At 55.3% G+C, this 16,159-nt stretch overlaps 1 protein-coding gene across 1 annotated transcript in view; it reads left to right on the top strand.

Moving 5' to 3' along the window:
- MIDN (midnolin) overlaps window positions 1–14,297 on the top strand; it is a 30,934-nt gene extending 16,637 nt beyond the window's left edge. The window contains 5 exon segments of the mRNA XM_037885842.2: window positions 376–599; window positions 601–670; window positions 10,920–11,038; window positions 11,041–11,154; window positions 11,156–14,297. Coding sequence (XP_037741770.1) covers window positions 376–599; window positions 601–670; window positions 10,920–11,038; window positions 11,041–11,154; window positions 11,156–11,185 — 557 coding nt within the window. The 3' untranslated portion in view covers window positions 11,186–14,297.
- Window positions 14,298–16,159: the final 1,862 nt, after the last annotated feature.

A 16,159-nucleotide genomic window follows, 5' to 3' on the forward strand; every position in this document is an offset into this window, starting at 1 on the left:
GGACCAAGGCCCAGGTTGGTTGGCGTGGTAACCAGAAGCTGTTGCCAAGTGAGGGCAACTTTTGGTGGCTAATGAGAGCTGAGTTTGATGCGTCTCTTCCTACCTCAGCATCCTGCCTGGGATGGGGGCTCGTGCCAGCTTTGGCTGCCAGCCTTCCTGGGAGATTCAGTGCATTGACCCCCTCGACCCAGGGCCCTGCACTGTGACCTGCCCCAGAACACAAAGATGCTTATGGGGAGCCACTGAGGGGTGGGACAGAGTGTGCCAAGGGTAGGGCTCAGCTGCTGCCCCCCAAGCATCCCCTACAGGCAGCATGGCATGACGCATCCCCCCGACCCTTTTCCTCCCCCTCCCCCCGACTCTTCTCCCCTGCAGGCACTTTGCACCCCAACTGCCAGGACAGCAGCGGGCGGCCCCGGCGTGATATCGGCACCATCCTTCAGATCCTCAATGACCTCCTGAGCGCCACGCGGCACTACCAGGGCATGCCTCAGTCCCTGACGCAGCTGCGGTGCCAGACCCAGTGCGCCCCCTCCTCGCCCCCGCCCTCCCGGACCCCGCCGGCAAAACTACCTCAGAGAAACTGTACGTCCGCAACCGACCATGGCCTCGCAGCCCCTGCACTCCGTGGTCCAGTGCCAGAGCCAAATCAGGATGTGCAAGCCCAGTGGTGAGTCCTGCCCCGTGACGCCCCGCATGTGGCCCTCTGGCTGTTTGCGTGTCCCTGTTGGCTGAGCTATGGCTTTGCCGCTCGCCGCAGGCCTCATTGTTAGGGAAGCTGTGACATGTCCATGGCACACTGGGCTGGGACCGGGCCCACCATGGGCCCAAGACAGGTGTGATGCTGAGAGTGCTGGCTGGGTCCTGGCACCCCATTGATTTCAGTGGTGCAGCTGAGTGAGAGTTAAAGGCCATCAGAGGCAGGAGGATGGTTCTGCTGATCATCTTAGTGCGGCGCTCAGAAGGAGGAGTTTGTTGTGGCGGGGGGGGGGGGGCTTTTTGCATCTCTTTTCTCCCCAGGCCTAGGTTTCTTGATGGGCTGCAAGGCCCCTGCTGACGACAGAGGAAGTGTGGGTGATGGGGTGGGAAGGAAGGAGGCTGGGTCCCTAGCTGGGATTTGCTTGCTCCGATTCACTTCCTCTGTGTATCCGGTTCCGTCTGCCTCTTTGTTCTGTAACTGTCCTGATGGGGCTTCCAGCCAACTGGCGCGGAAGGGGGGGGCAGCGAAGGGGGTAGGGTGAAAAGCCGAGTGTTCCCAAGTACCACGATTTGCCCTTCGCCTAAAAGAAGGCCGAGAGATTGAGCCTGGTTCTGGGTGAAAACCCCAGCACTTCTAGCCAAGGGTTAACTCCCCTGGTAGAGCTGCCTGCGCTCAGACTCCACCCTCTGCTGCAGAGTAAAGAGAGCCTGTTTGTTTGCTTATTATTTATTTTAATGACTGGCCCTTTGCCATCTTGTTCCAAAAGCCTCTTTGGCTAGGACCCCCCCCCCCCCCCCACCCCCCAGTGTCTGTAAAGACTGCAGAAGAAGCTTAACAGCAGAATTAATTAAACCAATGGAGGCTGGTTGATTGACTTGGGGGGTGGGTGTGTGATAGGGCGCTCTCTGTTTACCACCGTGTGCTAGGCACAATAGCCCACATGCTCAAAGGTGTTTAGGGCCCTAATTCCTTGATTTCAATGGAAGCTAGGGGCCAAAATACCAGTGAGGATCTGGCCCTATAGAAATGGAAGGTCCCTGCCCTGACAATCTTACAGTGCTATTATCTTTAGGTCCTCTGCTTGTGATTTGCCTATTAAAATGTACTGTTATGCCTATGCTTTCTTGGCTACATACTGATTTGGAGTGATGCATAATCGCTCCATTGGAGGGACCCAGTATCAATGCTCTCACCCTCCAATGGGCAAGCTGGGGCTATGCATTTTAATGTGCAAGTTTCTCCTCCTTTTTAAAAAAAAAAAAAAAAGAAACGAAAAATCTTTGCCCCCAATTTGCATCTCATCCATGCAGTTAAGGCGCTCAGGATTCCCTGGGTGAATTTGCAAACCTATTACCTGTTTCTTATCTGTGTGTTTTACCTTTCCCCTTCAACCCTAGTAAGGGGTGTGTGTGTGCCCCAGTGAGTTAATGTAGAAAACCACAGGGCTTGTGTTAACCCATTCAAGTGGCAGGGGCTATAGTTGGCTGATTACTCAAATGGGGTTCTAAAAGCTGCCAACTAATGTCACTGGAAGAGAGACTGGTCAATTTCACTTCCTGTTTGGTGAATTGGACTTCAGGGGGACTGGGGAAACTAGTCCTGGCATTGAAAATAAAATAAAATTTTAAAACCTAAGACTTAAAATGAAGAGCCAAGATTTGCACTGATGAAATTTTGGGACTCCAACATGGTCTGATCTTCAAAAAGTACCCTTTGCAAATCAGGCCCCTCTGTTATACTACCTAGCACTTTTAATCCATAGATCTCAGAGTGCCTTACAAAGGATGTCGGTTTTATGATCTCCCCCCTACCCTTCAGAGATGGGGAAACTGAGGCCCAGAGTCTTGCCCAAGGTTACCCAGCAGGGCCATGGCAGAGCTGGGAATAGAACCCAGGTCTCCTGAGTCCCACTGTTGTGCCCGAGCCACTAGGTGTCCCCAGTCAGAAGGCGGGGGACACCCCAAAAATCGCTAGTTACTTGTGAGAATCTTGGCTAAGGATTGTGGAAGCTTTTCAAGGGCAGGGGCTGCGAACACCTGTGTGTGTACAGCACCCATTAAGGGAGGAGGGGTCCTAAGTCTGATCAGGTTAGCTGTGATATAAATAAGTCGGTGTTCATAGGTGTGACCTTGAGGCTTGGTGGCATGGTTCTGAAGGAACACGTGCGTGTCCCATTGTAGGTCTCCAACACTGTTTGGCACAGTTGGTGACATTGAGGACTGTTCTGTATACAGGGGGCACTTAATGCCTTTGGGAAACTTTTGCCCCACTTACTCAGATGTTTTAAAATGGGGGAACCAAGCGCTGGCCCCGGTTGTGGCCGCTGGCTGAACTCTTCTCAGAATTATCTGGCCGTTTTTTGTATGTTCTATGTGTTCGTTGAACCGTGTTCTGTGCCGGCGTTGTGACTCCATTCGGATTGGTGGCATTACCAATGGGTAACTGGCCTGGGGTGTGCATGCGCGGGTTTGGGGTAGGACTCTGGAAATGGGGGTGACTCTCTGCGCCCACCCCCCCAGCAATTCCTGGTGCAGAAAGATTTTTATCCCTTCCTCTGATCTCATTCAGCAGGCCACCATCTCCTCCCACTTCCTTCTTTCCCTCCAATCTCTCCTGTCTGTCCCCCTGCTGCTCTCGCCTCTGTTCCGGCTACAATGCAGCCACACACGCACACCCCCTTCTCCACCTTGCCGTCTAATCCAGGGCGAGACAAAGCGGCCCATTCAGAGCCAGGGAGGCTGGTTGGGGATGGGGTGGGGAAGAAAGCACTTGGCCTCTGGTTTGGCATTTTGGCCTGGCCCTGAGGAAGCTGTAGGCTGGGACATGCTGCAGAAATAGAAGTCTGGGGGAAGGGTTGTGTGTGGGGTCAACACAAACAATCCTGCTTTTTTCTTCCTGGCAGACTTGAAATATACTTCCCACCCCCTCGCCCTGGGCCCTTTCCCAGCTGGGGGCAGAGCCCTCTGTCTGGGTGCCAAGCTTTGGGGTGCTTCTAGGTGGACTCCAGCCAGACATCTGCCTGGAGAGGACTTTGCATTGCCGTCACCACTTCCCCGAGCTGGGGCCTGCCCTAGGTTACGCAGGATCCTAGAAGTCAGACGTGTGCCTCCAGCCCCGATCCAGTTTGCCACCTCTGCAGAAGCTCATGAGCCTTGCAGCTGCCGCAGACAAGCCATTGGCATAGTCTGTTCAGGCACCTGCATGGAGGCAGTGGGGTCTAGTGGTCAGAGCACAGGGTTGGGAGTCAGGACTCTTGAGTTCTATCCCCAGCTCCGGGAGTGGAACAGGATCCAGTGGTTAGAGCAGGAGACTGGGAGTCAGGACTCCTGGGTTTCATTCCCAGCTTCGCTGATGGCTCACAATGGCCAAGTGGCTTGCCCTCTCTGTGCCTCAGTTTCCCCCCAGTGTGGGACTGTTTCCTGACATCACACACGGGTGGGGGTGGGGTGGCTCCTGAGGCCAAACCCATGCTCTGCCAGCCAAGGGCTTTGATGGTCCCTCCAAGGGCAGAGCGTTGGTAAGAGGCTGTGTATGCGGCTGGTAAGGCAGGGCCCTGTCTCTACCCCGCCCACCCGTTCCCATGGCAGGGCTCGGCTGGGGTTATGCGTGTAGGAGGCCTCCACTTATCTGCAGGGAGCAAGCTCTTTATTCACCTTGAGCTTTGGGCCCTGTGCCGCCCCCTCCCATCCCCAGAAAGTTAATTTCTTTCCTTCCCGCCCCCTCCTTGTTCTTCCTTTCATGACGCCGGAGGCCGCCGAAACAGGGCTTAGCAGGATTCTTGCGCCCAGGGACGGTCACCGGCATTGTGAGACGGGGCAGCTGCCCTCCCTCATTAGGGAAGCGTCTCTTGGCAGGGGAGAGAGAAATGAGACGTGGCAACCAACCAGCTTCCGAGCCGCCCAGATGCTGGCGGCTGCTTGCCCTGGGGCCGGGGCAGGATTCGGGGGTCTCTCTCTGCTTGTGGCGACCTGAGGGGTGCGGGGGGGGGGTGTTGTCCTCAGATGAGCTCCCTCCATCTCTCTCCATTCTCCTTTCCTTTCCCCTCCATCCTGCCTTCCCAAGCTCACTGCTGCAGGCTGCCCAGCAAACCCCAGCCTCTGGCTTCAGCCCTTCCTACGTTCTCCTTTTCCGCCATCCCCGGGGAGGCCTCTCTGGGTGAGCTCCCCTCCTCCACTCGGAGCAATGCTGCTTCCTCCCCCCCGCAGCCCCTCTCAAAGTCCTTTCAAGCCCCCCTTGCTGGGATCGACCCCCCAGAGCGGCCTGGGGGCGGGGGGGGAAGCTGCATTCCATCCACCCCAGCTTCCCCGCTCTGTTTGTTCACTTGGCTCCGGAGCAGGGAGGTGGGCGCTGCAGAAAAGAAACTGAGGGGGAGGGAGAGAGAGGAGAAGAAGAAGAAGAAGAAAAAGGAAGGGGGTAAGGCGGGCGGGGCGGGGGGGAAGAGGCAACAACAAAGGCCCTGCTCCAGGGGCTGGAAATGTGCTGAGCCCTGCAGGAAGCCGACTCCAGCTGCCCCCCCCCACCCCCGTTCCTAGGGTTTGGGAGGAGTCGTGGGCCTTTCACTGACTGGTTTTGAAATAACATTGCACACCTTGCTTCCAGCCTCTTCCCGTGCCCCCCGATCGGTGCCGCTTAAACTCTGCGTGTGCTTGGGGGGGGCGGGAACCCAACTCCTCCCCCCACCCCATTTAATTCACCCTCCATCGGTACCCAAGGGTGGAGGAAGCTTTTGTAAGCTATTGACTCTGGGACCCCCTTTAAGCCCGCGCGCACACATTGCAAAGCCCCATGAATGGTTAGAGTAGGAAATGGCTGGTTCTCCGCTGGAGATGATCTGTGTTGGGAGGAGAGCGGGGGGGATGTGGGAACAGCCCTCTCTCCTCTTCTCAGTAGGGGTTTGAAACTGGGGCAGGAGGGGGTGCTGGGTGGAAGGGAGGGGCTCGGCGGATAGGGTGTGTCTGAGACGCACTCACTCAGGCGTGGAAGGTAGCGTCTCTCCTCCCCCCGCCCCCCCCAGCAGTCGCTCCCCTTTGTACACCTGCGCTGCTCGAAGCAGGAAGGGAGCCGGGACTCCTGGCCGCCCCGAGGTTCCTTCTCTGCAACGATTTGCTTAGAGAAAAGAACTGAAACTGGAAGTCACTCGCGTTTCTGAAGCCCCAGGCGGGGGCCGCGTGGTGGTGTGCCGTGCAAATGTGATTCTTCGCGTGCCCCGTCCCCCCCGTCCCTCCCGCCCACTGGGTCTTTGCCTCTCGGCCAATGCAAACAAGAGCTCGCTGGGGCCCGAACGTCGCATGCGAGCGCTCCCAGAGAGCCTGAGCGAGGCCTGGTGGGATGGGAACTAGGCCACGGCAGCCATCTTGAAACATGGCTGCTGCTGGAGGACTCGGGGCTGTCCAGTCTCTCGTTTTCTCCCCCCCGCCCCCTCCCCTTCCCCAGCTGCTTTTGCACGGCCCTTGCTGGTGAAAAGATACAGTAGGGTGGGTTCTTTCTCGCTTGGGGGTCATGGCGCCTGCATGCTGCACGGCCACCCAGCCATCTTGCGGCTGCTTTGCACGTCATGTGGCTGGGAGCACGGCCGGGTCCCATTCTGCGTGCTCGGCCCTCAACCGGCCCAACCCCGGTGGCTCCTCTCGGCACCACCTTGCCCGGGAAGCGGGACAGAGCCGGGGCTCGCTAGCAGGGAGGGCTAAGGAGCGGGGTGGCGGACATTAAGGGGGCCCCATGGGGTTGGCTGGGTTTTCTGTGTCTCAAAGGTGGCAGTCCTACTCTGAGGCTGAGCTGGTTTCCAAGGACCTGTCCACACTATAGAAATGCTGGCATCCGCGTGGGTCTGCATGCAACTAAGGGACAGTGGTCCCATCTACGCCACAAGGTGAAACAGTGTTTGACCAGCAAAAAAAAAAAAGGGGGGGGGGGGGGAGGGATGGGGCAGATTTAACATGTAGTCACCCGTTTGTCCTGCTCCCGATGTAGCAACTTCCTCCAGGATGGACAAGGGCTATATAGGGTTTTATAGGGCTTTATATAGGGCTATATAGACTTTATAGCCCAGTCTGAAATGGGCTATAAAGAGGCCTGGTAGCTGCATCATGGCCTAGGACCCTTTTAACTGGGCTTCTCCAGAGCCTGCTCAGCCCCAGTGCAGGATCTGGCACTGGTTCTGGCATGGGTATGAAACTCTAGCGTGTGAGAGAGGGGAGATAGATGCTCCACCTCCTCCACCCTGGGGGTTTAATAACAAGGTTCATAGACACCCTCACCCTGCAAATCCCTTCTGCCCTGTGTTAGAACCCGGCTCAGACATGTTTGCAGCTGGCATATCCGTGGGTAGGGGCTGGGGTGGGGGGGCAGCTCTCCATTTCTCTCTGAGCAATCACCCCAGCCCCGGTGACCCCTAGCCACGTACTCGGCTGTCCCGAGCTCCTGGGAACAGTAGCGTTGCTGTGTGAGGACGGATCTGGCCCAGACTGTTTCTTTGCATTGCTGGCTGCAGGGGAAGTCGCTCAGAGAGCTCTCACGGAGGGAAGGGGCGAGGGGGGAGGGCAGGCACACAAACCAACACTGTTGCTTGTGTTTAGCCGGCTATCCACAGCGCCCCGCTGGCTCGCACGCCAGACAAACAGGGCTAGTATCTCTGCAGGGATTTTTTTCCTCCCTTTCCCCCTGGAGGGGATCCTAAATATTTAAGGCTTGTGCATGCCGAGCATGCCTTTCCGCCCACTGATGCAGCCATGGACGGCAAGGGGGCCTGAGGCATCAGTAGCATTTGGAGAGGGTCTCTGCGGGGGGGGCGCTGAGGGGATCTCTGGTGGGAGGGCTCTGGCAAGAGCTGCCGCCAGTGGGCAGGGGGCAGTTTAGCTGTAGCTACAGGAGAGAGGGTTTGGTGTGGCTGTAGCTGAGGGGAACTGATTTCAGGGCCCCCTTCCCCATCTGCCACGGGGCTCTCTTGCATAGCTATCTCCCTGTGCACCCCTGGTTCTTAGCCGAGCCGCTATCAGGACCCTGCAACAGAAAACAGCTGGGGGGCCAAGTGGGATGGATCACACCTGGGGACCCCCCTCCCCAGAAACCTGAGCAGGTGTGAGCTTTGGATTTGGGGTTTGGGATGGATGACTTGCGATTGGACATGCCATGGGTCCGGGAGAGCCTCGTTGTGTCTGGGTAATGCCTAACACCACGGGACTGGGGCCTCTGGCCCTCCCCCAATACAGATAAGGAATATTAACTCTCTGGAGTCTCTAGGTTCTCGCCAGGCCCCGACAATCCAGTCTTGGAGCCCCTCACCAGTATGTCCAGCCTTCTCCTCCTAGCCACATCCCTCCCCCTAGAGCTGGAAGAGTGCTACCCCTGCTTCACAGATTGGGGGGAAACCAAGACACAGAGACCGGGGAGAACTGATTCCCCTCCTTGTAATGGGGGAAACAGGGAACCCATATTTTCTGTGCCTCGGTTCTGTACGGCCCGTTTTCCCGCCCCCATGCGCACATACAATGACTGTCCTTGTCCGCTCGCAGCCCGTATGGTTCGGGGCCTCGTCGGTTCTAGTTCCCCCTCTGCCAGGCTGCAGAACCGATCTGCTGTAATCCCATCTCTGTCTCTCGCCACCCCACCTGGTGCCACATGCTCCCTCCCCTTCCCTGGCGCTGGGGGGGGAGAGAGCCGCTTTCACGGCCAAGTTTATTATTGAGTGGGATCCTCTTTTCCTCTTTCTCCGGCACTGAAGCCCATATCTATAAATGTGCAATTGTTCATCCTCCCACTCGCTGCTAAACCAAGCGGGGCGCTCGCTCTCTGGCGCGCCCTCTCCCCGGCGCTGAGCGCTTGCGCTCCTGATGGAGAGGAGTGGGTGGGAAGCAGCCAGTGGCTTCTGTTCCACTCAGTAAGGGGGAGCTCCCCACATTAAAATGCCCAACAAACCTACCTCTGCCCCTGGCACAATCTCTCCCTTCGCAGGGAGAGCACCTGAGCAGCGTCCCTGCCCACTCCTTCCAACCCTTTCCTCCCCGGAAACAGAGCTGCCCCATGCTCTCTGTGGCCTCCATACCAGCCTTTTCGGGCTCTTCCACTGTGGGGCTTTCTCCTGTGTGGGTGGCACTGGCTGTAGTTCCCCCCCACCCCACCCCAGAAGCTGTTTTGAGGAGGGATCCAGCCTGGGGGGAGGAGGGGGTCTTAATAGCCCCCTCCCCGCTCTGCTGAGGCCAGGCTGTGGATTCAGGCTCTTCCCCACTGCTGTGCGGTCTCCTGTCTGTCCGCCTCTTGGAGGCCCGGGATAGCGGCATTTTGGGGGGCTGAAGCAGAGATGGGGGGGGGGGGCTGATACAGCCAGAACTAGGGATCAAACTGGGTGCTCTTTGCGTGGGTCACCGGGAAGAGGGGGAATGCTGGCAGCTGGAAGGGCCTGTACAAAATGGTTCTCCTTTCCCAGCAGTCCCTCCCGCGTCCTCCCAGACACACCATGCTCTATTTATCCTTGGGTATAGGAAGGAAGAAGGTGTGTGTATGGGAGGGGGTATGTTTCCTCTCCCAACCCCCTGCTGTTTCCATGGCGATAAAACAAACATCACACTGCTTGTGAATTGGGGAGATTTGTGTCGATTTTGGGACATGTCTGGGAATGAAGCTTTCTGGCCTGTACTCCGGGAGGGGTAAATAATTCTTTGGGGGGTAGGGACTGAACGGAGTGGGGGAGCTCAGAGGAATTCAGTTAGGAGTGGGGCAGCTAGCGAGCATTCGGCACTGGGGCGGGATCACTCCTGATGGCCAGGGGAGTCCTCGGTGCATGGCCTCCGGCCGCATGGCAGTTCAGCGGGAGTTTCTGATCACAGCTGCTGCCCTAAGCCGTCTCAGTTCCTGGTCCAGCTTCTCCCTCTCCTTTGGGATCCTGCTGGTACGAAAGGTGCTAGAATTTGAACTTTCCGTAGACTGCCAGAGGTGGTGGGATCCAGGGAGTAGAACAGGGGGACTGGGAGCCAGGATTCCTGGGTTCTGTTCCCAGCTCTGGGAGAGGAATGGTGCCTAGTGGTTGGAGCAAGGAGCTGGGACTCAGGACTCCTCGGTCCTAGTCCCAGTTCTACCGCTGACCTACCAGATGACCTTGTAACGCTTTTTAAAAGGCCTATTGGATCAAAAAAGGCAACATTGTTCCCTCTAGCATGTCTTTTTAGTGCTCTGCCAGGTCTAGTATTTAAATTGTTCCTGCTCCTCGCCTCAGTTTCCCCATCTGTGGATAAGGGGATAATTCTCGCCTACTGGTTCACGCAGTGCTTGTAGATCCTTTGCTGAACCGTGCTCTCAAACTGGGATGCTTGATTGTCGTGAGGTGTTTTTCACTCCCACCTCTGCCATTTGGGCAATTCTCCTCGGCAGGTATTTTCAAAGGGGCGGAAGGGCGGTAGTTACATAAGAGCGGCCACACTGGGTCAGACCAAAGGTCAGTCTAGCCCAGTGTCCTGTCTTCTGACAGTGGCCAATGCCAGCTGCCCCAGAGGGAATGAACAGAACAGGGAAGCATCCAGTGATCCATCCCCTGTCGCCCATTCCCAGCTTCTGGCACACAGAGGCTAGGGACAACATCCCTGTCCACCCTGGCTAATAGCCATTGATGGACCTGTCCTCCATGAACTTATCTAGTTCCTTTTTGAACCCTGTTACAGTCTTCGCCATAATAACATGCTCTGGCAAGGAGTTCCACAGGTTGACTGCGTTGTATGAAGAAACGCTTCCTTTTGTTTGTTTTTAGAATCTGCTGCCTGTTAATTTCATTGGGTGACCCCTAGTTCTCGTGTTATGAGAAGGAGTAAATAATGCTTCCTTATGCACTTTCTCCACACCAGGCATGATTTTATAGACCTCTATCCTATCCCCCCCTCAGTCGTCTCTTTTCCAAGCTGAAAAGTTCCAGTCTCATTAATCTCTCCTCATACAGAAGCTGTTCCAGACCCCTATTCATTGAATCCATCCCCTTTGTGCATCTGAGGAGCTGATGCATGCATAAATCCCACTGAAACTGGGGTGGGTACTTCTGCATCTGCCTTCCTCATCTGTAAAATGGGGATAATAATCTATTGAGCTAGCAAGGGAGATCCCCCGCCCCGATGGCTTTGCAATGTGCTGTACAGCGCTGATCATCGTGGGAGCCCCCGGGAGCTGCGGTAACATAAGCAAGACTCCAAATGTGAACCCATAAAACTAACACATGCCCCCGATTGCTCTTTGGTTTCAGGTGACCGTCTGCGGCAGACCGAGAACCGCGCCACCCGCTGCAAGGTGGAGCGCCTGCAGCTGCTGATGCAGCAGAAGAGGCTGCGTCGGAAGGCACGGCGGGACGCCCGGGCCCCCATACCCACTGGCTGCCAAATCGCAAGTCCAGCCGGACCAACAGCAACAGCAGCGTGTCTAGCGAAGGCAGCCTGGACCTAGACTTCGAGGATTCAGTGTGGAAGCCTGAAGTCAAGGCCAGACCTGAAATCAGAATTTGTCGTAGCATAGACACACACACACCACACCCCCCCCACCCCCCAGGCTGATATGAACGAACAGGGCCTGTGGTGGGACAGACCCCGCCGGGGAGAGCCAGGACTCTCGTCTCTTCAGTCCCATCGCTCGGATCTCCTCTGTATTCGCCGGATGCCTGGGGCAGACCTGGGTGACGTCTGTCGGAAAAGCGTGGAGGGGTTGCCCCACTTTTGATTTTTGTTCCTGGTTTATTTTTCAGAGGGAAGGGGATGGGATGAGGGTGGGAAGGGAGCTCTCCCGGACGTATGATGCGGGGAGATGAAGCGCTTGGAGTTTCAAGCTGGCGAACTGGATTTTGTTTTGTTCCCGTTTTGAATAATAAGTGGACTCTAACATGCCTGCCTTACACCGCCGCCGAACCAATAAAGCCAACGCACGAGAAACTGAACGGAGCCCGTCTGACGAATCAACAGGCTCCAGACTTCCTACTTTTTCGCAGAGCGGAGTGCTTGCTCGTCGGATGGGAGAGGGGAACTGTGGTTTATCAAAGCTGCTCATTTCGCTGTGAAAGACCCAAGCATGCACAGTACAAGCAAGCGCTCCCTGTAGGCTCGGAGCCTGGCGCTCGCTATATATATATTTGGGGGGGGGGGGGCGTGGGGAGGGCAGCTGTGCATGCTTGGGCCACATGGGATCCCAGAATTTGGGGCTGTTTATTTTTCCTTCCCTCTTTATATGTAGCATTGCTCAGCTGTTGTTGGTTGTTGTTGTTTTTTTTGTTTTGTTTTGTTTTTTTTTTGTAATTTTAATTTAATTTTTTTAAACCAATCCAACCCTGTCCCAACTCCACACAGTTAGGTTGCAGAACCCACATGCACTTTACAGGTCTCAGTTGTGAAGTAGTGCCGGGGCAGCTCTCCCCCGTCCCCCACCAGTAACAGCTTTGTGCTGGCTTTGGAGATCTCTGTTACGGACCCTCAGAGGAGATGCTAGGGGCATCCTCCCAGTTTGTTTATTCCCAACCCCCACCCCCTGCTTTGCATTGTAAATTACAATGCAATAGCTCTATCCTTTTTTTTTTTTTTAAAAATTATTTTTGGTTGTTTGGGTTTTTTTGGTGTGTGTGTGGGTGTGTGTGTGTGTGTGTGTATGTGTGTGTACTTAATTCTGACTCGTTGCGGCAGCAAAGGTGGCTTGCTTTATTTTCTATGGAAGAGGGAGGGTAAAATAAATAGATTTCCCCTCTGCTGTAGAGACCAACTTTTTAATTTCAGAAGGTTTTTTTTCCACCCAGCTGTTGGTTGTGTGTTTTTTTTTTAACTTAAAAAAGGAAAATTAAGAAAAAAAATAAAATAAAATCCAGTACTTGGTAATGGCTGTTTGCAGGCCTTGGGGCTAATATTTTATAGACATTAATAACTTGACTGAGCCAGTACTGACCTAGTGTTGCCTAGACTGTAGAAATCCTTTTTCCTGTCCATTTGTTTTTTTCTTCCTTCCCCGTCAGGAGATCTGTGCAAATAGAAAACCCCACGTGATGTGTTTTTTGTCTGTAAAAGTCTTTTTTGTGTGTTTTGGGGGAGGGGTGGGAAAGGAGGGGGTGGGGGTGGGGGGGGAGATCAAATTTTCCATCTTTACTTTTTTTTTTTTTTTTTTTTAAATTTGGGTGGTATGGATGCAAATAAACTTTAAAATAACATGAATGATCGGGGGGGGGGGAATCGGGAAAGAAAAGTAGCAGTCCCTGTGGATTTTTCTGGGGTTTTTCCCTTTTTTTTGGTAGCATTAACTCAAACTTGGGGAGAGACAGGAGCCCTTGAATCACAGTTAGCTGAAGATAGCGTAGGGAGGAGGGTGGGGGTTGGGAAAACAACCCAATTTTGTCCCCCCTCCAAGGGGACTCGAGTTGGAATGTTATTTGCAGAACAAAGGGTGCTGCTGGGGAATGAGTTAATTCAGGCCAAAGTGGGGCTGAAAGGAGTTGGTGCTTTTAATTTCCAAAACCCCCCTCCCTCGCATCCCCCAGCTTTATTTCCCTCTCCAAGTCGAAGGGCGGCAGGGAGGGGCTACCCCCTTGCCTTTGGTCTTGCTCTGGGCCCTAGCCTTTGTCCGGGGTTAGAAGTGCTCTGGTCTGGGTTTCTACTGCTGTATCCCCCCAGCGCTCTCCCCTCTGCAGCCGCCTGCCCCATGAAAGGAAAAACTTGAAGCAACTTTCCACTAGTGTATCCTGTTAGCTGGGTACCACCCGTGGCCCTGTTTCCCACCTATTTCTTTAGCTGGGGGGGAGGGGGAAGCAGGCTGTACCAATGCCCATACGGGTGTCCCTAAGGGGGTGTCTCGGAGTAGCATGTCTGTTTGAGGGCGATGGGGGCTGGGGCATCGCTACCCTGGAACGACAGTGCCCTGGAAATCCAGGCAGGAGCACAGCTGGCCCCGGATTCTGGGTCCTTTTGGTTTTTAAACTCACTTGTGGGTTTCGGGTTGGTTTTTTTTTTTTTTTTTTAATCCGTTCTCCCCAAATGTATTGATATGGCCGTGCCCCCCCCCCCAATAAAAACACCAGCCCCCCCTTTTTCTTTATCCCCCACAATTGTAGCAAGAACCCCACCCGTGAGCTGTCGTCCGGTTTTCTATTGTGTAGAAACCCAAGTCCTCGGTAACGTCCATTCCTTCAGCATCACGGGCCCATTATTCTAGCGCCTCGGTGCTAGCTGATTGGCTCGGCCGCTTTCCGAATAGTGACGGGACCCCGCCCCCTCTGGTCACGTGACACCATTACACATCCTGTTTGCCCCAGCTGTGAACTTCCTTTGTACGTGTTGCTGTCGTTTTTTGTGTTTTTGTTTTTTAATTTTGTATTCAATATTTAAATGTACTATTTTGTACAGTGTGTGCACTCCTGCCATCATCCCCTCCTTGGCCTGGGGTTTTTTAAAAAAAAATAAAATAAAAAATCTATAACGGGGAAAAAATAACCATGATGGGGAGGGGGGGGAAAAGCATTAACCTTCTCCGGTGTGTGCGTGTGTGCGCGGGTGTGTGCGCGGGTGTGTGCGTGGGGAGGGTATTCATGTTATATCACCTCATTTAAGTTACCTGTATTAAATAAAATAAAAAAATAATGATTTAAAAGATAATAAACACAGAATGAACCCAGTGTGCTTCAGTCAGGCCGAGACGCCTCTCTCATTGCTGGACTGGAAGTGGCCTGGGCCTTCGGGGGTCGGCGGAGCTGCTGTTTGCGGTCCGGCCCAGAGCAAAGCTCCCGCACTGAAGCTGAGCGGCGTGTGGCCGGCTGAGTGTCTACTTTCTCTTCCCCAGGGAGCTGGCGGGGGGGCCTGGATGGTGTCAGGGCGTACACCAGGGCAAAGGGCGCGGGCCTCGCTTCTCTGCTGTGTCTTTGCACGGGAGCAAACGAGCGCGCCCCTGCGCTTCACCCTGGCTGGGCACGAGTGGGAATGGTCCTCCAACGGCACCCTGACCAATGCAAAAGGAGGGGAGCCCGTCTAGGGGGCGGAATGGGACGTGGGCGAGCTGGGTTCAATTTGTGGCCCAGGTGGGGCCTCCCTGCCTCATGTCGTCTTGTGCCTCACACGCTAGCCCTTCCCTACCTCCCGGCGGGGTGATGGGAAGTGCAAATCCCTCTCCAGGCTCAGAGACTACTAGCTAGAGAGTTTCTCTGACTGCACATGGGGCCGGGACTGGTGAATTGGAGCTGAGGCTGTTTAAGACCTTGCTGCTCTCTGGACTGTGGAGATATTTTGGGGGTGGGGGGAGGGGGCCAAGGAGGTCGGTCCTCTTTAATAGGCTGCCTTCGTGTTGTTTGGGTGTGTACGTGGACATGCTTGTCAGTCTGTGTGTGCGTCCGTCCACAGGGGCAAGGGGGATGCGATCCTTCATCCTCCCCCCTCCCATTAGTCACCGTCTAGTTGGGGAGGAGGGGAGAGGGAGAACTGAACTCAGTACCACTGGGAAGGGAGGGGGTCGGCCAGGCCTGTTCCCTCTTTTGACTTGACACCTGGAGGAATGAAGGGGGGAGGATTTGAGGTCACTTCTCTCCCTGCCGCTAAGGCCCCCGCCCTGTTGGGTTGGAATGAAGCTGTCATCTGTGTCGGACCACCTGTGTCTTCCCCCCACTCCTGCATGCCTGCTGTCCCCACCCAGCTTCCTGGAGAGCTCCCTAGCCTGGGAGAGTGAATCGAGTTTCAGTCTCTTTCTATTTTGCATGCGATTCCACTGAGCTAAGCAAATAAACTCATAAGGGGAAGGGGCCCTGCCCTTCCACGGGTGCAAGGACAGCTCTGCCTGCCTCTGAACGACCCTGGACTTTCTCAAGGTTAGCAGAGAAAGGATCCTATCCTAGCCCAGCCGGGGGGGTTGCTGGGACCAACCGTCCCTGGCTCACACCCCTCCTCTGTGGGGGCGATATGGGGACATGGAATGCAGGGCGTGCTAAGGCTTTGCCCAGCTGCTCCTGTGGGGAACCAGTTGCTCTGCGTGTCATGCTGGCCGTGGTGACTCAGCTGCTTTAGACCAATGGCACCAGCTCTTGGGGGCATTAATGCAGTTCTGGTGCCCAGGTGGCCCACTGGTCTATGTGTGTGACGCAGCGGCCTCTGGGCCGGAGCCATGGGGGGGCAAGTCTCGTACAGGCCCCCAGCTCCCGTGTCTGACCCTTCAGCTCAAGCTGGAGAGACTCAAGCGTTAAATTCTGCAGGCCCCTGGTTTGTGCCCAAAGTGACAGCCGTCCTCGCTGGGGTGCAGAACGGGCGGTAATACATGAGGGGTGCAGCTGGACCCCGGGTAGTCCCCTGGTGTGGGGTTCTTACTTCTAGGACGCTTGGCAGGCCTTTGTCCTCTTTGATCTTATAAGACCCAAAAGACGGGGGGCATCCCCAGGGCGCCTCCCCCACATCATACCATACAGTGGTGGCTGTTTCCTGCTAAGCAGCCTGGATTTGCAGGATTGATGTCACCCTCTGCCAGGTGGTAAGGCATCCCGCTGCG

This window comes from Chelonia mydas, chromosome 25 (assembly GCF_015237465.2).
Source record: "Chelonia mydas isolate rCheMyd1 chromosome 25, rCheMyd1.pri.v2, whole genome shotgun sequence".
Lineage (NCBI taxonomy): Eukaryota > Metazoa > Chordata > Testudines > Cheloniidae > Chelonia > Chelonia mydas.